The sequence below is a fragment of the Panthera onca genome, chromosome A2 (assembly GCF_046562875.1).
Source record: "Panthera onca isolate mPanOnc1 chromosome A2, mPanOnc1 haplotype 2, whole genome shotgun sequence".
In the NCBI taxonomy this organism is placed as follows: domain Eukaryota; kingdom Metazoa; phylum Chordata; class Mammalia; order Carnivora; family Felidae; genus Panthera; species Panthera onca.
In genome coordinates this window covers 162,161,455-162,183,145 of record NC_138340.1, presented here as the reverse complement: position 1 = coordinate 162,183,145, position 21,691 = coordinate 162,161,455, and the positions used below count along the sequence as shown (strand labels likewise).

The window sequence follows — 21,691 nt, the reverse complement described above, 5'->3', positions numbered from 1 at the left end:
AAGAGACAGACGGAGCACCTGGGTGGCTCAGTTGGTTAAGCCTCCGACTTCGGCTCAGGTCTGGATCTTGAGGTTTGTGAGTTCGAGCCCTACACCAGGCTCTCTGCTATCAGCACAAAGCCTGCTTCTGATCCTCTGTCCCCCAGTCTGCCCCTCCCCCATTTGCATGCACCCATAAGCTCGCTCTCTCTCTCTCAAAAATAAACATTTTTTTAAAAAGGAAAAAAAGGGGCGCCTGGGTGGCGCAGTCGGTTAAGCGTCTGACTTCAGCCAGGTCACGATCTCACGGTCTGTGAGTTCGAGCCCCGCGTCGGGCTCTGGGCTGATGGCTCGGAGCCTGGAGCCTGTTTCCGATTCTGTGTCTCCCTCTCTCTCTGCCCCTCCCCCGTTCATGCTCTGTCTCTCTCTGTCCCAAAAATAAATAAAAAACGTTGAAAAAAAAATTTTTTTTTTTAATTAAAAAAAAATAAAAAGGAAAAAAAAGAGAAAAGACAGAATGGGGAGCAGGGGAGAATGGAAGACTTCCACATTTAAAAAATATGTCTGTATTATTAAATTTTGACAAGATAATTGAGTACTTTTGCAACTGTAGAAGAAAAAGGAGGAAAATAAAACCGGACACCTCGGAACAGAAGCATAGCTCCTGTCTGCAGAACTATGGCCCCTCCAGCCTGAGCATTTCCTCCTTCAAGACTGCTGTCAGCAGTGCGCCATGCTGAGCAAGGATTTGGGAACCACCTGGTCCCCCAAGGGACCCAGAAAGGACCCACGGACCCAGCTCTGTCACAGCTTTACCAGCCCTCTCAAGGCAACTTCTGTGGCTCTCCCTTTTTCAGGGCACTTGGGTGGCTCAGTCGGTTAAGTGTCTGACTTTGGCTCAGGTCATGATCTTGCGGTTGGTGAGTTCGAGCCCCAAGTCAGGCTGTGTGCTGATGGCTCGGAGCCTGGAGCCTACTTCAGATTCTGGATCTCCCTCTCTCTGCCCCTTCTCCACTTGTGCGCCCTCTCTCTCTCTCAAACACAAATAAACATTTAAAAAATGTTTAATAAATAAAGGTGATGGTTTTTCAAAGTCAGGAGCCCTGGTCAGATCCCCTCTCCCACATGCTTTTCCCCAACCCGCAAGTAAAAACCCTAGATGCCTGAGGACCTGTCTCCTGCTCCCTGCCCATCATCTCCAGACATTGACCTACTTTCCTGCCCTCCCCCCCACCAAAAAAGCATGGTTCCCCTTCCCTTGAAGCCCTGGGGTCCCATAAAGAGAGATAGTGGAAGTGAGGCATTCTTGAGACAATGCTTCCAGTCTCTGAAAGATAATTTGCCATTTACCACACAGGTTTTTCAGTGGCTCCCTACCCTCATAAACCCGTATGAAACTTGGAAGCTACTTCCATCCTACACGCTTGGGATGGGGGAGTCCCCATCGTCTCTGCTGTCATCTGCATACACATACACGTCCTCCCCGGACTTGGGCCTCTTGGAGGTAAGGACAAGATCTTGTCTTGGGAAACCCCTAGTTTCCATTGCGACATCGAGACCATGGTGGGCGTTTAATGATGATCTGCCCCCAAAGCAGCAGCATACTGCATTCACCCGATAAATATGTGGCAGGGGTCAAGAGCACAGGTTCCAGGAGCCACACAGGCCTGGGTTGAAATCTGAAATCTGGATTCTCAGTCATGTGCCCCTGAGCAAATGTTTTCACCTGTGAAAGAAGAGCACCTACCACACCAGGATTACGTGAGACGGTTTAGGTAAACTTCTTTGCGAGGTGCCACTCACATAACCATACTGCGGTTATTATTATGCACTGCATGCTAGGTGCTGGATCTGTGCAGAAATTACTAAACCTGGCGGGAAAAGGGCCTCCCGATATGTGTCAAAAATAGGCACCCGGGGGCGCCTGGGTGGCGCAGTCGGTTACGCGTCCGACTTCAGCCAGGTCACGATCTCGCGGTCCGTGAGTTCGAGCCCCGCGTCGGGCTCTGGGCTGATGGCTCGGAGCCTGGAGCCTGTTTCCGATTCTGTGTCTCCCTCTCTCTCTGCCCCTCCCCCGTTCATGCTCTGTCTCTCTCTGTCCCCCCCCAAAAAAAAAAAAAAAATAGGCACCCAAATTTGTAGGAGACAACCGGTGCAGGGAAACATCTGTAGTTCCAGATGTGGGGGGCTGCAGCGGGCCAGCCTGGAAGGCACTGCAGGACACTGACATCAGACCTTTTCCTCCTGATAACTGGCACCGGACAAGTCTGACTCGACCCCACAGAAAGTCCCCCGGAGAACCAGTCCCACCTGCGGGGTGCACCTGGCCTCCCCCCCAGGAAGAACTGGAGGCAGGGTGCAAAGGAGCCCGAGTGGGGCACTTGTCCTGTGGCCAACCCCCGCCCCCAAATTCCCCTCCTCAGAGCAGAGTATGCTGCTGCTCCTTCGAACTACACAGCTCCCCGGGAGAAAGGAACACTCGGCCACCAGCTCTAAAACCAAATCTTTATTCTCTAGTTTGAAAAGGAGGGTAAGCGGTTGTTCCGTTTCATTCCAGAGAACAGAAGGAGCCCCGGTAGGTAGAAATTACAGGAAAGCAGATTCCATTCATTCTAAGGAAGAATTTCTAACAATTAGAATTATCCTACAATAGGACCAGGGCCTCAGGAGGTGGGGACTACCCGTCACCTAAGCGTTCAAGCCGAGACTGGGCATCCATGCCCTAGAAAGGCTGAAAAGGAACCTCGCCCCTATCTTCCTGCCGGCTGACCCTCCATTATCAGTGGGGCAGTCCTTTCCACCATGTTGAGTTCCGGAAGGAGTGGAGGGTTGGGGTGTTCAGACAAAAGCCTGGACACAGGGCTGCTGACAGAGCGCCGGGAGGGCGGGGTGTTGACGGTGGGGAGGGACAGGGTGGAGCTGAGTGCTAACAGCAGATGGGTCTCTCTCGGTCCAGGTGCCTATGCAGGGGCAGGAGGAAGGGGACAGGGTGGGACAGGTTACAGCAGCACGGCCTCACCTCTCAGTGCTGGAAAAGGCCCAGGTGCTGCCTAACAAGGCCAGCAGGTTCTCCCAGGTGTATCCAGCTGGTCCACTTTTCCTCCCAAGCGCTCATTTACTAAGGACTGTACCACACCTACTTCCAAAAAAAAAAAAAAAAACCAGCGGAAGGAATTCATAATAAAGGACAAGGACATTAAGGCGTTAACACCAGAGGGGAAGGGTCTTCTTCCTGCCCCCTGGTGGCCCCTCCAGCCAGAGGGCTCTAAGGGGTAAGTGGAGCTGCTATTGCTACTTTTCCAGGGCACAGGACAGTCAGGACAGAACCTTAGCAAACACCAGCTGGAGGCCAGGGTCCCTGTGCCCCCGACAGTGGCCTCCCCGGCCGCAGGGGGGCCAGACCTCCCTCTCTAACAGGGCCCCCAGCTCACTGGCTGCCTCTCCCACCCCTCGCCTACACCAGCAGCAACCTAGGGGCCCCCCGACGGCCCAGGCCCACGGCAACGCTCCCCCGTGAAGGGCTCCCGGGGGCCCCCTCGCCCTCAGCCTCCGCAGCCCCTGCCCTCTCACACATCATGCTTCTTCTGATGGGCCAGGAGCTTCTCCTCGTCGTCAAAGGTCTGGCCGCAGATGGCGCAGCAGAAGGCGCCGTCCCGGATGTGGCTCTTGCGGTGGGTGATGAGATTGGACTTCTGGCTGAAGCTCCGGTCGCAGTCGGGGCAGGCGTAGGGGCGCTCGCCCGTGTGGATGCGCCGATGGGACACCAGGTTGGACTTCTGGCTGAAGGCTTTGCCGCAGTCCGGGCAGACGTAGGGCTTCTCGCCGGTGTGGATGCGCCGGTGGGCCGCCAGGTAGGGCTTGTGGCGGAAAGCCTTGCCGCAGTCCGGGCAGACGAAGGGCCGCTCGGGGGCATGGTCGCGCCGGTGGGCGGCCAGGTGGCTGCCCTGGGAGAAGCGGCGCCCGCACTCCTCGCAGGCGAAGGGCCGCTCGCCCGAGTGCACCCGGGAGTGCGCCACCAGGTGCGTCTTCTTGCCGAAGTTCTTCCCGCACTCGGCGCAGGTGAAGGGCCGCTCCCCGGTGTGCTGCCGCTGGTGGGCCCGCAGGAAGCGCTCCAGCCGGAAGCTGCGGCCACAGTCTTCGCAGCCGAAGAGCGAGGGGGTCGCGGCCGCCGGGGCCCGCGGGGGCGCTCCCGGGGCCTCGGGCGCAGGCTCAAGGGCGGGTTTCAGCGGGGCCTCGGCGGGGGGCTCCGACGAGGCCTCCTGCGGGCCGGCCGGAAGCTGGGGGCTCCCCGCGCCGGGGACGCCCGGCGCGGACCCTTCGGACCGCTTGTGGATCTTGCTGTGAGACAGCAGGTTGGGTTTGTGGCGGAAGCGGCGCCCGCACTCCGTGCACGGGTAGGGCTTCTCGCCAGTGTGGATGCGCCGGTGTGAGGTCAGGTAGGGCTTATTGGTGAAGCGCTTGCCGCATTCGGGGCACTGGTGGGGCCGCTCGCCCGTGTGCACGCGGCGGTGGGCGATCAAGTTGGGCTTGTGCCGAAAGCGCTTGCCGCAGCAGGCACACTGGAAGGGGCGGTCGACCGCGTCTCCACCGGGCCGGGGGGCGGTCACGGCCGGGCGGCCCCGAGGCCGGGGCCCCAGAGCCTTGGCTGCTGCCTCCTCCAGGGCCTCGGCTACGTGAACCCGCTTGTGAGCAACTAGCTGGTCCCACTGGGCAAAGCTGCGGCCACAGTTGCCACATATGAAGGGCCGGGCCTCCGGGGCTGGGGGGTGGCACCTCCGCGCGTGAGCTCGAAGCTGCTTTTGTCGCCAGAAGCGTCTCTCACATTCAGGGCAGGCGATGGGCCGCTTTGCGGCCGAGTGGGCTCGCAGATGCAGAACCAGGGCCACCCAACCTCGGAAGCTCTGCCTGCAGAGGTGGCAGGCGAAGCCCAGATCTGGGGTGGCGGCGGCATGGACCTGGCAGTGCAGCGCCAAGAAGGGGGCGTGCCGGAAGCGCCGGCCGCATTCAGGACAGGGCAGGGGCAGGCGGGCCTGGCAGTGTCGGGCATGAAGCCACAGGGCCACCCAGCCGGGGAAGTGCCTTCGACAGTGGGCACAGCGATGGGCCCTGCCCGGGGCTTGGCTGCCCGACTGGGCCACGGAAGTGCCTTGTAACCTCAGCCCGCGGGGCTCCTTCTCCAGGGTCGGGGGCAACTTCTGGGAGGGCCCAGAGAGCCTGGGCTGGGCTGGGCCCATGGCCAGGGGGCCCCTGCAGCGACGTTCCAGCATGGGTTCTTCCTCTGCTGAGGGTGGAAAAGCAGCGTCACTCTGGGGATCAACTCATCCTGCCCCCGTTCCTCCCTGGCCGACCCCAGGCCCGAGAGGAGCTCAAATCTCTGAACTGCTAGAGCCCTTGAATCAGGACTACCCTTCTATTGCCTTCTGTGTTCTGCGTCACTTCAGTCAGGGGCTTCTAGATACCATTCCAAGTGTATTTGTCCTAAGTGTTCATTGAGCCTGGAAACTACCAGAAGGGAGGAACTCTGACACTTCTTGGAATCCCCCTCGTGGCAGTCACCCCGGGTCTGGCATGGAGTAAACACTCCAGCGTTGGCTGCACAAACATTCCTGCCTTAGGACTCACCAGAAAACGCCGTCCCCTCTCCCTCTAGTGCTTTCCACCTTTCAAGTGCTTCCCTGCTGCCCTCGGCTTGTTTCTACTATTTCCTCTTGCTACCTTTGAGTAGCAACCTTGTGAGGCCGGACGAACAGACATTATTAAGCTCCCTGCTTGACAGATGAAGCAACTCTGAGGCATAAGAGGAAGGAGGGAACTTGCCCGAGAGGACACGGTAAACCAAAAGCAGAACCAAGACTAGGGGACAGGCCTTCTAAACTCCCAGTTAGCGTTCTTTCCTCCAAAACACCGGGGTGTGTACAGCTCCCACAGAAACTCCTACGGCCCTTATCCTATTTACCCTCTCCCGGGCTCTAAGCGCACCACAGGGGAGGCATTTCTGGCCTCCCTAACCTCAGTGTCTCAGGGCGGAAGCCTGGAGAGCAAGAGAGAACAGCGCTTCTGGGGAACAGGAGGGCAGCGCTTGGATGGTACTCCCAGGACTGCAGAACGCCAGGCCACTGTCTGTCCAGGCGGTGCCCACGCTCTGCCTGCCTGCCCCCCTCCACCCACACGCGATTAGGACATCTCAAGAAGGAAAGCACCCATGAATCCAAGGAACACCCACAGCCTGTTAGCCTCGGGCCCGGATCCCTGCCTCCCCCGGGGTGGTAGCGATTACTGGGGCAAGAGAAGGGGAGGAAAGACAAGACTGTAATCTGGGTCCCCTGCCAGGTCATGCCCCAACCCCACCGGGGGCTGCCCCACATTCAGCTATTCCGCGGTGCCAGGGAGCCCAGATTCCTCAAGAAGAGCTTCCTATAGCCACTGAGGGGTGGATGGTAGTTAGCCTCTTAATGGACCTTCGCTGCGGGCTTGCAACCTCCGGACACATCCTCCCTAAATCCCCTAGAGCAGAACTCCTCTGGCGGAGCTCAGACATGACTCATTCCCCACGGCCAGACTGAGCACAGGGAAGACGCTGGTACGAGAATGTGATCCTTCCCCCCTACAGGTGACTTCCTTCCTCCAGGAGGAGATCTGAGCACTGGGGCTGTGGAATGGTGTGGGAACCCAACAAAGAAGGCCAGACTCTACCCTGCAGACCGTAGAGCTGGAGATGAGGCTTTTTCCAGCTCCTCCGGGGGATGTTCCTGGGGATACTTCTGCGGCTGTAGCGCCTGCTTCGGCCCACACTCTGGTAGCCCCCAGATGTCAGAGAAAACTGCAGCAGTAAAGACACCCCTACCCCCATGGCAGAGCTCAGACCTCTGAGCGCAGAGAGGCCAGCCTTACCTGCGGGGAGGGGAGAGAAAACACGCGTGAGGCTCTGAGCTCCTCTAGGGCAGTCATCTTTGTGTCCTCGCCAGCCACAACCCCCTCCCCCACCCAGGCTCGACACCCCGCCCGGCAGGGGAACCTTAATGGCTACTGGATTAATAAATGAATGTGTCCCCTTCACCAAGGAAGTACACGCCAGCGTTCGGGGGTCATTTCCTCCACTGGTAAGGTCACAGCACGAATTCTCCATGCTGATGGCCAAAGGCCGGCCGATGGCAGAAACTCGGGAATCCCTGCTGGCTCCCCTTCCCCCACCCTCCTCCCAACAGGAATTCCAGGCCCGTTTCCCAAGGGGCTGCGTAGGGCGAGCTAGGGTGGCCAGGTCTCGGTCACAATCCCCTTGCGCCTTCTGGACGGCAAAGGGTCGTGGAGCCCCCACACCCCCCTTTTGTTTTCGCGCGTGTCCCCCGTCCACGTCGCGGACATACGGCTCCGCGCACCCCGAATGGGCCCTTTCGGGTCCCCACGCAGAGCGCACCTCGCGGAGCCTGTGCGCAGGTGCGCGGGCTCGCCCCCCCCCTTCGGTCCAGCACTGTCCGCCCCCCCCCCCCCCCAAACACACACAGCGCACACACAGTCACGCGCCCGGCAGGTAGGGCCGCCCGCCTCGGGCCCGCGTGGAACCCCGCGCCCTGCCCGGGACGAACCTCTCCGGCGGGGTGCGCGGAGGCGCGTCGCGCGTCCATGAGGCCGGAACGCCGGCGCCGGCGGCCGCGCTCCCCACCCCGCGCGGCGACAGCGGCAGGTTCGAGTTCACAACTGCCAGGCCCGGGCCCAGCCCCCCCGCCGGTTCCCAGCGCCACGTGACTACAGGAGCTGCCGAGGGTCAGTCGCGGGCTGGGGCCGGCGGCCGCGGCCGGAGGGCGGGGCGGGCGGCGGGGCCAGTCCCCTCCGCACCCCTCCTCCCAGCGCCCCCTCGCGGGCTGGGCCGGGTCGGGGGCGGCTGCCGGGAGCCCGACTCGGTAGCCATGGCGACCGCAGCCCGGATTTTCCGGGACGGGCCCGGATCAAGTTTCCCGACCCTTTGTCCCTGCGGAGGACACGCGTCCCTGCGCGACCGCGTGGCCGGGCCGCGGTCCCTGGGCTAGACCCGGCCTCGTTGGCTTCTTCCGAGAGGGCGCTCGCGGCCTCCCGGCCACCCCTGCCCCGCTGCGGCCGCCGTCGGCCACCTCGACCTCTGGCCTCGCTGCAGGATCGAAATACCCCTGGCTGGGGGCGGCGCGGCTGACCCGAAAGTCTGGCTTCTGGTTTGTTCACGAGTGGAGAAAGGAAAGGCCCGATCGCGTGAACTTTACAAAGGGAATGCCCTCAATTCCAGAAATTACCACGAGCAGGCGTTCGCTGCTTCCCGGGGCCGGGGGCATGGGGCCTGGCTCAGGGACAGCTCTCGCACCGGGCATTTCGCTTGGAAGCGCGCGGCAGCCGGTTGGCGAGTGCGGAGGCAGGTGCGAGCCTGCGCCCGTGACTCACCGCCGAGCAGGTGGCCGTGGCTTTCCAAACCATACACTTCCCGGGGTTTCCAGGCTATTACAGTGTCATGCACTTTTGTGCTTTTCAACAAAGTCAATGTTAAGTATACAATCATTTTTAAAACACTTAAATCTGTTGCAACAGTAGGAAATAGAATATAAAAATCTCTCCTACTCTTAGATCCGTTACATTTCGTGTTTTGGTATGTCTCCTCCGATGTTTTTTTCTATGCTTACCTATGCATGTTTGATGTGATTGGGATAATGCGATGCAAAAATGTATTCTGCCCATTTCTCCCATTTTATTGGATATTCTTTTGTGACATGATCCTTAATGGCAGAATAAATGTACAGATACATTTTCTTGTTTTTCTATATCATTGATCATTATAGATTCATCCTTTATCGTACATGCCTGATTTTAAAATTCTAGGAGTGGGCAACTGATGGGTCAAAGGCACAGTATATTTTTTAAATGTTTTCTAAATTACCTTCCAGGAAATTTTATTAGCTTTCCCTTGAGAAATGCCCATTTTTCCATCTTATTGACAACACGGGCTATTTTTTTTTTTTTTTTTTTTTCAAATTTAAAGTCATTGTTGGGGTGCCTGGGTGGCTCAGTCAGTTAAGTGTCTGACTTTGGCTCGGGTCATGATCTCACTGTTGGTGAGTTCAAGCCCCATGTTGGGCTCTGTGCTGACAGCTCAGAGCCTGGAGCCTCCTTCGGATTCTGTGTCTCCCTCTCTCTCTCTGCCCCTCCCCTGATCATGCTGTGTGTGTGGCTCTCTCCCAAAAATAAATAATAAAACATTAAAAAATAAGTAAATAAAGTCATTATTTCTCATTGTTTTGAATTTCATATGTCACTTCCTGGATTACTAGTGAGCTGACTTGTTTTTTCACATAGTTATGTGTTGCCTTTTTGTATTTTTTTTTTTTTTTTTTTTTTTTGGCGAATTTGCTTATGTCCCTTTGCTCACTTTTCTATTTGTATGTATGTTTTTTGTTTTTTTTTTTAAGTAGGCTCCACGCCCAGCACAGAGTCCAGTGTGGGGCCCAAACTCACGACCTTGAGATCAAGACCCCAGCCAACAACAGTCGGGCCCTTAACCGACTGAGCCCCCCAGGCGCCCCTCTATTCGTCCATTTTTAAAAGCTGGGAAATTGGCTTTATATCACACTGGGGGCTCATTTCTTATAAAGTAAAAGACTTTCATGGTTTCTGCCTTGGGTGTCATATATAGAGCAGCCACTGCACCCCAAATTAAATTTTATGTGTATATTTTTATCACAGAAAATAAGTTTTAATATCTAATAATGTAAGTACTCCCCCTATGCACAGATTTCTTTTTTTCCCCCCAAAAAAACTTTCTTGGCTACAGACAGTCGTTTATTCTTCCAAATAAACTTTAGAATTTGCCCATATTTAAAATTTTTTCTTGTCAATATTTTAAAATCCATTTGAAGAGATTTGAGATTCAGGTCCCTGCATTTGTTTAGGTCTTATTTTACTTCTCACAGTCAAGGTTTCTATTTGTAGATTAAATGTAGGGGCACCTGGGTGGCTCAGTCAGTTAAGTGTCCAACTTCAGCTCAGGGTATGACCTCACAGTTTGTGAGTTCCAGCCCTGTGTCGGGCTCTGTGCTGACAGCTCAGAGCCTGGAGCCTGCTTCGGATTTTGCGTCTCCCTCTCTCTCTATCCCTCCCCTGCTCACACTCTGTCTCTCTCAAAAATAAACAAACGTGTAGACCAAATGCTGGGCCAGCCCAGAGTAATTGTGAGATATCCATCAGTTCATGGCTAAATGTGATACATCCAAACACTGCAATCCCACAAGCACCCTCAATGGGAAATTCCTTCACAGACCCTCCAAAGTATCTTCCTCTGTTGGTAATCAGAGTCTCTTAGTCGAAAGGCTCTTCACTGAAGTCCATTAACTACGCCCTCACTCCCTGGGCCCCGAAGGAAGGAGTGTCTTCCCGCCCAGTCAGGAGTTAAGCACCTGCTGTAACTTCCTCTTCTGGCATAGCCAAAGGAAATGATGGGTCCCTTGCTCTGCAGAGACGAAATGAACACAGGAGTTGCGAGGGATTCCCTGACTTTCTACCAGCCAGGAATTCTAGGCCTTGGTATTTGAGACTTCACCCCTCAGTATGCCTTAGAGGAGGGTGTAGGGGGGGAGGAGGATGTAGGGAGGAGGTACAGCAGCCAGCCAAGTGGCCTGCCCCGGTGGAGTAGCTCTGACGTGCTCGCCAGAGAATGATGGGGCTGGACAGGGTATAGGACCCACCGGACAGCAAAAATTGCCAGGGGCTCAGGGAGGATCCCCCTTCCCCTCCCACGATGGCTGGCTCCCACTACTGGATTAGATGACAAAGTAGGTGGGCATGCCAGGGGATGAGGGGAACCATGTCTCCAGAAATCCTCCTTGAAGAGAATCGAGTATTGTTTAAAATGTTTTCTTAGGCCATAGCATCTCTTTTTATTATTTTTTATTTTAGAGAGAAAGCATGTGCGCAAGCGGGAGAGGGAGAGAATTTCAAGCAGACTCCACGTCCAGGGCAGAGCCGGAGACAGGGCTCGATCCCACAACCCTGGGATCATGACCTGAGCCAAAATCAAGACTCAGACGCTCAACCCACTAAGCCACCAGGCCCGCCATGATCAAGTATTGTCTGGAAGCCGTCCTGTATCTGCAAGAGGGAAAACCGCGTCCACCTCTCGCAGATACACTGTCCCAGCCGTCCCCACTGGACTCACTGGACATCCAACAAATAGGGAGTCAGCGCCGGCCGTCTGCCACTGGGCCACAGGCTCACCCCTTCACGAGCCACACAGAAATGGCGCGCGCTATTTTCCATGAAAGGATGTTGAGGGGACTCGTAGCCCTGGTTTAGCGATGGAAATCTCTCTTGGGGGGTAGTACTTAATATGAAATGAAACCAAGCAGTTGCTGACAAATTTTGAATGGGTGGCTGTTGAAAAGCTGGAGAGAACGTCACTAACGCAACTAACACTTGTTAACTCTGGCTTGAGACAGCTTCCCGAAGGCAGACTGGAAACCCTCACAGGGCTCAGTCCAGGAGTTTGCGGGCAGCCGGGGGAGGAGGCTGAAAAGGTCCCAGCAGACCTTGGTGGAGGGCATGCCTGCTGGCCCCGTGCACCTGCTCAGGCAGCCCTCCATCGTGAGCCTCCCCCATGGGGATGTGGGCAGAAAGCAGCCGCGGCCCCCACTGAGGAAGGCCCTGAGTGTCCCAGGCCAGCACCCGGGCAAAGGAGCCTGCTCAGTGTCGTGGAAACTCCTCAAGAAAAGATCAAAGCGCCCCTCCTTGTGCAAGGCAAGGCGGTGCTGTAAGAGCAGCCCCAGACGGAGGGCAAAGGTCCCCCCCACCCAAACTGCTGCACCAGACCTTCTCCTGTGGTGTCTGTTTTTTTCTGAAAGGAAAAGCACAGAATTGGTCAGTAGCAAACCGGGTAGAGATCTGATTTCCTGCGGTGAAGCCAGTGCCCAGGCGCCTCCCAGCTGTGCCCCCTCACTGCCCCAGGCCCTTCCGCCAGCCTCCCCTACTCTCCCCCCCCCCGCCCCAGGCCCAATCCTGGGCCAGCATGGCCCTTTATTTGGAAACCTCTCAGATGGCCAGTGTCTCTCTCGGGTTCCACTGGGTCTGACCACGCCCGCCTCTGTCCCTGGCCACCCCCCCACCTGTCTGGCTGGACGCTGCCCAGCCACAAGAGCCCAGTCCCCCCATGGGGCCTTTGCCGTGGCGGTTCCATCCGCTGGGATCACTCATCACTTCCCTCAGATCCCAGCTCGAGTTTCCTCTCCTCCAAAAGCTCTTCCCAGTGAAAGGCCCTCCTCTCTGCACCTGTAGGAGCTTCCTGTGGCCTGCTGTGACAAATTACCACCAATCTGGTGGCTTAGGACAACACACATGTGTTCTCTCGCGGTTCTGGAAGAGGCCAGAAGTCCAAAGTCGGCTAGGGCAGGAATCGAGGGGTCGGCAAGTCTGTGTTCCCTCCGGAGGCTCTAAGGGAAAATCTGGTCTCCTCACATCCTGCAGCTTCTAGAGCTGCGTCCTGTGTTTCCCGGGGCTTCCCTTCCTCCGGCTTCCAGGCCAACAGTGTAGCGCGTCACTTTGGTTGCCACATCTGTCCCTGTTGGAGTCAGAGCTCCCCCTGCCTCTCTCTTGTGAGGACTCTTGTGATCATGTGTGGGGGCCACTCGAACAATCCAGGCTAATTGCGAGGGCAAATACAAGTTAAAAGTATGAAAAATAAGTTTTAATTCTCCCTGGTGCAAAAAGGGACAGACTTTCCCTCCCCACCCCTTCCCCTAGAGCATTTACTTGAGAAAACTCATCATGATGGGGCGGCTGGGTGGCTCAGTCGGTTAAGAGTCCGATTTCAGCTCAGGTCATGATCTCCTGGTTTGTGGGTTCAAGCCCCGCGTCGGGCTCTGTGCTGACAGCTCAGAGCCTGGAGCCTGCTTGGAATTCTGTGTCTCCCTCTCTCTCTGCCCCTCCCCCAATCGCGCTCTGTCTCAAAAATAAACATAAAAAAAAATTAGAAAAGAAAAGTTGTCATTGTGAGTTTTTCTCTGCCCCTTGGAGATGCATGCAAATCCTTTTAAAAGCTACCACAAGCCTCTTGCCAGCTTTGCAGCCCAGGCCTCTTTCCCAAAGCCCTGGGAGCCACCTCTCTGATATGTAAACATCAAGGAAGATGGTGATCCTGGGTCCCGCTGCCTCCCCGTCCCCCCACACACCCAGGGAGGAAGGGTGGGAGCCTGATTTCTGTGGGCCCCTGGCTCCAAGCTGCAAACCCACCTCCTGCCATAAAGATAGGAGCCGTGCATTTTTCCTTTCCATAAAAGCAATTAGCAAACACAGGTGGCTACCCCAATCACCAGGTGAATTCAGGATGAACTACGGGTGACAAATCCGGGAAGGACTAGTTACACTTTATCTTGAGTGAGTGAGTGAGTCAGAGTGTGTGTGTGTGTGTGTGTGTGTGTGTGTGTGTGTGTGCATCTGCTGGGCTGTGTAACAGGGTGAGATCTCTTTCTATTTTCCCGATCTCTTAGCGGACTGCCTGTAATGTACATCTCTTCCTGGTTTCTTGTTTATTCGACAAACTGTTTTCTTTCTCTTCTGCCTTTGAGGAGAGTTTTTGCCGGGTTGGTAGGAGATTTTGTTGTTAATTATCGCTCCCCAACATAATCTCCCCATCTCAAAATTCTTAGCCTACTCACATCTGCAGCCCCCTTTGCCATATAAGGTAACATTCATAGACTCCAGCCCCTGGGCCCTGAGCAGGGATCAGAGGGTCTTTATCAGTCCCCCACCGGCTCCTACCCCATCACCTGCTAGCTGCCCTATTCGGCTTTACTGTTCTGCATTGCTCTCGTCACCCACGGGAAACCGTTTAGATATGTACTCACTTAGAAAGCAAGGATCTGGCCTGTCTTGTCTACTGTAGCCAGCCTCTAGAAAGGCTTCAGGTTCATGGTAGGAACTCGGTAAGCGCTGTGGGCCAAATGACTGAGGAAACAGAAGAGCTCCAGCCCACGCTGAGTGAATTGGATTAGAACACACAGGTGTGGAGGCAGCATTCTGGATCAATCGTTTACCAGCAAACTTCAAACTCTCCCCACCATGGCCACTGCTTGTTAAGCAGATGATAGGAGTCTCACGGAACTCTGAGAGAAAAATACCACTTCGTCATAGGAAAACTCCAATCAGTATGTGAGGGAGGCAAAAAAGAAGACACTTAGGAGAAAACTTGGGTCTGTAATTCTCCCCCTTGAAGGACTCTGACTGTAGGTAGCAGTGCCTCAGACATATTCTTTTATCCAGAACATTATTCTAGAATGACAGGAACGCGAGAACCTTTGAGGAGCCTCTGGCTCTGAGGGGAACCGATGCTCAGCGGGAGGAGGACGCCTGACGTCCTGGGGACCACGTTTACCAGCCGCTTGGTGATTTGCTCTCAGGACCACACGCTGCCAGGAAGAGTGGCAACAAAGCATTTTGGCGTCTCAGCCAAGAGAGGAGGTCCTTGACTTTCCCTGGAGATCTCCATTTTTACCCTTTCCAGGTCAGATCACCTCTATTAGGATGATGCAGTGTCTATTTCTACTCCCGACTGGCATCGGGCTGTGTCTTCTTCAACTTAATTCAAAAGATGGATTTGGAAGCCTGTGGGTATCCATTCGTGGTTTAAAAATCTACTAAAAGCCAGGCTTGATTTAGAAACACAAGGAAATTCTAAATAGAACCTCTGTGAAGCCTTCGCAGTTCAGCAGAAGCAGGTGTTTGTGCAAGTGTTTCCTTCCTGCAAGGGACACGCACCGCTGTGCGTGTTCATCAAATACCGAAAGTGCTACCTCCGACCTGAGCTCATTCCCACCCAGACTCCTCTCAAACAAATCCACGTGGCGAGTCAGAACGTAAAGCCTGGTTTCAACTCAGAGCCTTTCTCCTCCGTTCCAAGACCAAATCTGGGTCACAGTTAAATTCGATGCCTTCAGAACTGGCCAATGAGACCTCAGATGTTCTCAGAGGTGGTTGGCCTCAGCTGTCTTAAAACATGAGAAGAGTCTCCTCTAAACGGGACTTAAGAAGGTTTGTTCTGAGGACGTTATTAGGAATTACACTAGTACGGGCACCCGGGTGGCTCAGCCGGTTGAGCATCCCACTTCCGCTCAGGTCGCGATCTCACAGTTCATGGGTTCGAGCCCCGCGTTGGGCTCTGTGCTAACAGCTCAGGGCCTGGAGCCTGCTTCGGATTCTGTGTTTCCCTCTTTCTCTGCCCCTCCCAGGCTCACGCTCTGTCTCTCTCTCTCAAAAATAAGTAAACATTAAATTTTTTTTTTAAATTACAATATAACATCATTAACTAGTACACAGTAACATTCCATTAAATTACTACATTCAACCACATTATAAAAAATAAAATTAATTTTAAAAAGAACATTTGGAAAGTATTTAATTTCATAGCTTCTAAACTGCTCTAAGAACCTTCCACTGGTGGAGACGCTGTTTATTATCTGTGCCTGCCCTGGTTCACAGTTCTAACAAATGTGTGCAGGGTAGACAAAAATCATTGTAACAGATTGGCGTGATTTATGGGTCAGATGGAGCTAAAAACACTTCTTACAGTTAAACCATAAATCAAAAAGTGACCATAGGCTACCGCAAGTATGTAAGAAAAATAATTCTACAGCCTATTATTTGAAAAAAATGGTAGAGGGGCGCCTGGGTGTCTCAGTCGACTGAGCCACCGACTTGGGCTCAGGTGGTTCGTGAGTTCGAGCCCCGCGTCAGGCTCTGCTCTGACAGCTAGGAGCCTGGAGCCTGCTTCGGATTCTGTGTCTCCCTCTCTCCCTGCCCCTTCCCCACTCATGCTCTGTCCCTGTCTGTCTCAGAAATAAATAAACATTAAATTTTTTTTTTTTTTTTTTTTAAAGAAAAAATTGGCAGAGAACTGGCGAGGGGTAAAGGACCTAGCTTGTGCTCACCATCTCCATCTAGTGGTGGATCCCTGCGTGAGGTTTAATGGACTCCATGAGGTCTGTTGGATATTCAGCTTGGTATTTGCCTTCTGACCACTTTGATTTAGGAAAATATTTTTGCATCATGAAGCTGACTCTTTAAATGTACTCCATAAAGGTGCAAATTCCTTGTATTAGTTTGCTGAATTTTCTTGAAAGAGTAATTATAAATTTTAAAATGTTAATGGCATGTTAATATTAAGGTACTTCCACTGATTAAAATCCAAGTTTCATTTCCTGCCACGTCAAAACATTGAAAATGGCATCCCGATCTCTTAAATATTTTTTCCAGATAAAATACAAGATTCATATGTTGATTCTTTTGTTTTAATGTTTTTCTTTTTTTAAGTTTACTTATTTATTTTGAGAGAGAGAGAGAAAGAGAGAAAGCAGGGGAGGGGCAGAGAGAGGAAGAGACAGAGTAGCCAAGAAGGCTCCGTTCTGCACTGTCAGGCACGGAGCCTGATGCGGGGCTCGAACTCATGAATTGTGAGATCGTGACCTGAGCTGAAATCAGGAGTTGGATGCTTAACCGACTGAGCTACCCAGGCGCTCCCATATGTTTATTCTTAAAAAGTTAATTTTGATTCTTTTTCAGCCTAGTATTAGCCATCCTAGCCTCATTCTTTGGATCACTGATTATTGTGTCGTATAGACAAAGACGTGGCTTTTCTAATAGTCGGGTTGAGTGCATAGTACCAAGTCTTAGGAAAGGATTTCTTCTGTACGTGTGTGTGTAGGTTTGCTAGGGCTGCTGTAACACACACACCGGGTGGTTCAAAGAGTAGAAAGTTATGATCACAATTCTTGTGGCCAAAAGTCCAAGGTCAAGGTGTCCACACGGTTGGTTCTCCTGAAGCTCCTCTACTTGGCTTGTAGATGGCTGTCTTCTCCCTGTGTCTTCACGTGGCCCTCCTTCTGTGTCCTAATCTTTTCTTATAAGGACACCAGTCATACTGGATTGGTGTCCCCCCCCCCCCATGACCTTGTTTTACTTTAATTACCTCTTTAAAGTCCAAACTCCAAATACAGTCACATTATGAAGTACTTGGGGTTAAGACTTCAACATATGAATTTTAGGGGAACACAATTTAGCCCATAACTCTCTCTCTCTCTCTCTCTCTCTCTATGTGTGTATACACACACACACACACACACACACACACACACACACACACATATAAAGTACATTGTATATAGTGTGTATAAATAAAAATAGTTCATGGACTCTGATTAAACATGTTGGATCACACATGTGTTTATCCCTACTCCCTTCCAAAACTCCATCAAAACGATGGTAAATGAATAAAAAGATACAAATTCACAAGGAGAAAGAAGCCGGGAAGGAGACAACCATGGTTGAGACACAGAACCTGTTCTACAAGCCGGCTGGGAAGGAGCCGTGGTAACTGAGCTACCAGAAGCCAAGGGTCTTTCTGGTACCCCCAGAGCACATGGCAAAGGAAGCTGTCAGCTCTCTGTGGAGAAGCACAGCAGGAGTGAATAGGGAAGGGGAGGAAACTTGTGCCAAACCCTGGGCCATCCGTCACTTTCCATGTATGTCCTCATTTAATCCTCAAAACAAGCCCGTAGCATGGAGTTTCTGATGGCCACCTTGCAGAGAAGGAAGCAGAAGTTCCGGGGATTTGGGGGGGCGGGGGGTGGCGGTAAATGAGACCCTCTGTTTGGGGTAATTAGCCTAGGGCCTGGAGCCAGAGAAATGGCAGTGCTGGTCCCCGGCCCACCAGGTCCCAGAGCTGGTTCTTATTTGCTCAGGATGCATGGTGGCTGAGTGGTATTTGGACAGTTTCCCCCTCGTCCCACACTAGCCTGGTGAATTCCATCACACCGTTCCGACATGCCTGAGGACTCGCACGAGACCTCTGAATCTATCAGCACCAAGGATGAGACACGCAGGATCAAGACTGAACATGTTTGCTGGTGATAAGTCACTGGACACCATACTCCTCTCTCTCCGTGTGGCCTTGGAGGCAAGGGGAGGGGTCGAATGACTCCTGAGGCCTCATCGGGTTGAAGGATGTCTGTATTTGTGGGAAGGCTTTCCCGAAATGTGGGTCTGAGGATGCTGGGGACTGGTCACCCAGGAGGGGCTGAAGAAGACGGCAGCCCTACAGAGGCAGGACAGGGGGCCGGGCAGCCCCATATTCCATGGAGAAGCCGGGCCAAGACCGCTGAATGCTTGGGCTCCTCAGCCAAGGGGAAGTGGAGGGGAGGGTGGATTGGCCAGGGTTGGGGTGAAGGTCAGGCGGCAAGTCAGGGCGGGGAAGCAGGAGGGTGGATGGGAGGTGGGAGGTCTCCAGGGCTGGCTGCCTATCCTAACGGGGTGGGGAGGAGCCTTGGGAGGGCTGGGAGCTGGAGGGGGGTGTGGGAGGAGATGGGGGCCGAACCGGATTGGAGGGTGGGGGGCAGGAAGAGGCTGACAGGCTTGCCACAGTCGGCCAGAAGGGCAGCAGAGGCCCTGAAGCAGAGAGGAGGTGAGGAGGGGAGAGGGCCCCAGAGGCAGCTAGGTGAAAGGAGGGGCCACAGGGAGCAGCTCCAAGGGTGAGATCTGTCAACCCAACTGTCCGTCTGTCCGTCCATGAGCCTTTGCTATAAGGCAACACCCTGGTATCTTTCACCGAGGGGGCTTCTGTTTCCACATCTGTAACCTTCTGGTTCTAAGACCGCCAGTACACCGGAGTTCTGGGGGTGGGTCCATGCCTCAGGCAACCCCAGTCGTGGGCTGGGGTGGGCTGGGGTGGGCTGGGGGATGGGATCAGAAGGGCTGGGAGAGGGGTGGTGGGGGAAGGCCCCAGAAAAGAAGTTAAAGGAGACTTCTGCCTAAAGAAGAAAGCCATGGTAGGGCGGAGCTGAGACCCCGGTTTGGTTTCGGGGATCAGGGCTACGTAGGGCCAATGGCCACAGGCAGCCCCAGCACAGGGAGGGTTAAGCATCCTCCGGGTTCCCACCCTGCTCTGGGCCCCTCCCTTGTGTTTACGTCCTCCCAAAAATATTCTGCCTCCAGCTGGCCTCCTTCTGTGTCCTGCCCCTCCCCCTTGAGTTAGCCTTGGGGGCCCGAGGGGGGGCCAGGGCCAGGGCTCCCAGGACTAGGAGGGAGCCAGCAGACTTGGGCGTGCTGGGGCAGAAGCAGACCTGGAGAGGCTGAGGTGGGGGAAGCAGAGAGGAGCTCTGGGGGCAGCAGGCAGGAAAGGGGACTGGATTCACACGGGGAGAGAAAAAATGCTTTAGGAAACAGTGAGGCGGAACCGTGGTAGTGGGAGACAGGAGGGCTTCCCAGGCTCTTGGCCTGAGGACAAAAGCCAGCTCAGCATCTAGCCGGGACAAGGCCAACCGTGGGCTGAGCTGGATCCAGGGCAAAGTGGGGGGTGGGGTGGAGAGGGGCGCAAGGACGAGGGGAATACCAGGGGAGTCTGGACAAGAGGGCCACTTCCTGCCCCTCCACCTCTGCCTCCCCCACCAGCTGCAGGGCCCGGGCTGGTGGCTCCTCTGGCTGAACACACTCTCTGCAAGGCCAGGGTGACAGAGGTGAAGCCATGTGGCAGCTGCTGATCCCCGTGGCCCTGTGGCTGGGCATGGTGGGCCTGGGCAGAGCGGAGCTCACGGCAGCCCAGCAGCGGGGCCTGCAAGTCGCCCTGGAAGAATTCCACAAGCACCCGCCTGTTCAGTGGGCCTTCAAGGAGATTGGCGTGGACAGTGCCACGGACACGGTTAGTGGCACTGCCTGGGGAGGGGAGGGGTGGGGGCAGGAAGCAGGTGCAGAAGCGCTTGGGCTCCGAGCACCCAGCTCTCCAGAGGCGGCCGGCATCCCAGCCGCCTTCTCAGATGCGCTGTTTCACGCAGGGGAGGAGGGGCAGGTCACATCTAGGGACTGCTGGGCCGCTCAGCCGGCTGCTGGTCTTTGTCTGTCGGCAGCTCTTCCCTGCAGGGACCTTTGTGAGGCTGGAATTTAAGCTCCAGCAGACGAGCTGCCGGAAGAAAGACTGGAAAAAAGCTGAGTGCAAAGTCAAGCCCAATGGGGTGAGTGAAGGTCTGTGTGTGTGTGAGAGAGAGAAGAGAGAGAGAGAGAGAGAGAGAGAGATGGGGGCATTCACTCGGTGCGAGCGTATGTCATCGGGGTCCAGCAAGAAGCCCTGAGGTTGGGGCAGCCTCCCTAGAGGCTGACCTGGCTGTGTGGGCCCCGGGTCACGGCACTGTGGGCGGCCAGGGCCGGGACAGGCAGGAGCAGAGAGGATAGATGTTCTTCAGGGAGAGTCCTCCTCCTGTCTGAGCTCCTCTCTCCAGCTTCCAGTCACTGGTGGAAGAGGCCCACGGCATGGGGTTTGCCGGGTCCCCATCCCAGGCCCGGCGAACTCCCCACTTTCGTGAGTCTTCAAGTAGACACAGCCCAGCCTGGACTGATTCGTAACAGGGCTTGACTGTATTCTGTCACCTCGGGGGCAGAGCCCTTGCCACGGGGGAGTCCCCAGGCTGGGAGTGCCACGATCTGGGAGATCCGGTGCTAGTCCCGGCCCTCCCAATCACCAGCCTGTGACTGTCAGCTCCTTGAAGGCCTCAGTTCCCTCCATCTGTTAAGGGAGGGACTGGATTATACCAGCGACTTTTTCCAGACTTTTATGTCATGACCCTTGTATGCAAATCAAATCCTAGAAGAAAATGCAAATTAATATATCAGTAGGGCGGCTCTGGTCAAAGTCCGGTGGGGAGAGTCCGTCTGGGGAAGGAGTCCTGCCTGCACACACACCATTAGCTTGAGAGCTGCAGGATGGGCCCCGACTTGTGAGATCTCCCCGTCCTGGGCCGGGCCTGGCCCGCAGGACCCCTTGCCTCTCCGCCCTACAGCCTGCTGGGAGCAACCATCCCCATGGCACGCGGCCCCCAGTTTCCACCCCGCCGGGGCCACAGGACTGCCCTGACCTCTTTCCTCCCCCGGCCCCATGCTCCCCTCCCCAGAGGAAGCGGAAATGCCTGGCCTGCATCAAGCTGAACTCTGCAGACAAAGTCCTAGGCCGGATGGTCCACTGCCCCACACTCACACAGGTCCAACGGGTAAGAGTGGGCAGAGGAGGAGGTGGAGAGGAGCGGGGAGGAGGATGGCAACAGGGAGGTGAGGAAGGGGTGAGGAGGTTGTGAAGGAGGGGGGGGGAGGGGTTCTGGGCCTGGCCCCGCTATTCCCTAAGGGATGTGGAGGCGGGCGCCGCTGCGGGGACAGTGGGGACAGCGGGACAGCCAGGGGCCTGAGCCGCTGCTGGCGCTGGCAGGAGCCTGAGGAACAGCACGAGGGGCAGTGCGGCAGGGTGGAGCGTGCAGGAGAGGACCCCCACAGCTACTACTTCCCGGGACAATTTGCCTTCTTCAAGGCCCTGCCCCCCAGCTGAGGCCTGCCGGTAGGTGGCCAGGACAAGGGGGACTGGGCGGAGGTGGGACAGCCCTCCAGTGGGTGGAAGCTGGGCCAGGGTGGGGCCCAGGGAGGAGGCGGGGGTGGGGGGGGGGGGAAGGGGGAAGGATTCAGAGCCTGGGAAAAAGGCTTGGACCGACCCAAACAGCCTCCCTCACACCCAAATCTTAGCTTCTCTTTCCTTTCCTCTAGAATTTTGTCCCGCTTCCCGGACAGCAGGAGGGAACCAGTGAAAGACCCACCTCCCATCCCTGCGCCCAGGGAGGACGATCCCATTATCCCTGAGCTAATAAAACCGCTCTCCCAGATTCGTGCTCTCCTCCTCTTGTATGGCCTC

General features: G+C 55.2%; 2 protein-coding genes and 1 long non-coding RNA gene across 12 annotated transcripts; 2 read left to right on the top strand and 1 right to left on the bottom strand.

Annotated features, from left to right (window-relative positions):
• Positions 1-2,470: 2,470 nt before the first annotated feature.
• Positions 2,471-7,715, bottom strand: REPIN1 (replication initiator 1). 7 transcript variants are annotated; one of them, XM_060625744.3, is made up of 3 exons: positions 7,563-7,715; positions 6,673-6,799; positions 2,471-5,260 (listed from the first exon to the last, which is right to left on the bottom strand). In XM_060625744.3, the coding sequence occupies exons 1-3, from the start codon at positions 7,599-7,601 to the stop codon at positions 3,546-3,548; spliced, it is 1,881 nt and encodes a 626-aa protein (XP_060481727.1). In that variant the 5' UTR covers positions 7,602-7,715; the 3' UTR covers positions 2,471-3,545. The 7 variants fall into 7 exon arrangements, with proteins under 7 accessions (XP_060481727.1, XP_060481732.1, XP_060481740.1 ...); XM_060625749.3 differs by having other exon boundaries at positions 2,471-5,257; XM_060625757.3 differs by having other exon boundaries at positions 6,673-6,870; positions 7,563-7,686.
• Positions 7,656-12,961, top strand: LOC145715315 (uncharacterized). The gene is made up of 2 exons (XR_014137348.1): positions 7,656-7,740; positions 10,888-12,961. It is a non-coding gene; the product is annotated as an uncharacterized LOC145715315 (long non-coding RNA).
• A 5,345-nt stretch (positions 12,962-18,306) lies between these two features.
• On the top strand, positions 18,307-21,662 carry RARRES2 (retinoic acid receptor responder 2). 4 transcript variants are annotated; one of them, XM_060626101.3, is made up of 6 exons: positions 18,307-18,433; positions 19,420-19,666; positions 19,872-19,976; positions 20,910-21,005; positions 21,218-21,343; positions 21,547-21,662. In XM_060626101.3, exons 2-5 carry the CDS (start codon positions 19,493-19,495, stop codon positions 21,332-21,334), a joined length of 492 nt encoding a protein of 163 aa, XP_060482084.1. In that variant the 5' UTR covers positions 18,307-18,433; positions 19,420-19,492; the 3' UTR covers positions 21,335-21,343; positions 21,547-21,662. The 4 variants fall into 4 exon arrangements, with proteins under 4 accessions (XP_060482084.1, XP_060482088.1, XP_060482099.1 ...); XM_060626105.3 differs by having other exon boundaries at positions 18,377-18,500; XM_060626116.3 differs by lacking the exon at positions 18,307-18,433 and adding an exon at positions 18,516-18,647.
• The last annotated feature ends 29 nt before the right edge of the window (positions 21,663-21,691 follow it).

Bases quoted from the DNA above. Each gene is read 5' to 3' on its own strand.
- REPIN1 (XM_060625735.3), bottom strand. From the start codon at position 7,105: ATGGAGAATTCGTGCTGTGACCTTACCAGTGGAGGAAATGACCCCCGA. The intron at 5,261-6,870 runs GTAAGGCTGGCC...TTCCACCCTCAG, and splicing joins TTTCTCTCCCCTCCCCGCAG to CAGAGGAAGAACCCATGCTG.
- RARRES2 (XM_060626101.3), top strand. From the start codon at position 19,493: ATGTGGCAGCTGCTGATCCCCGTGGCCCTGTGGCTGGGCATGGTGGGC. The intron at 19,667-19,871 runs GTTAGTGGCACT...GTCTGTCGGCAG, and splicing joins TGGACAGTGCCACGGACACG to CTCTTCCCTGCAGGGACCTT. The intron at 21,006-21,217 runs GTAAGAGTGGGC...TGGCGCTGGCAG, and splicing joins CACTCACACAGGTCCAACGG to GAGCCTGAGGAACAGCACGA.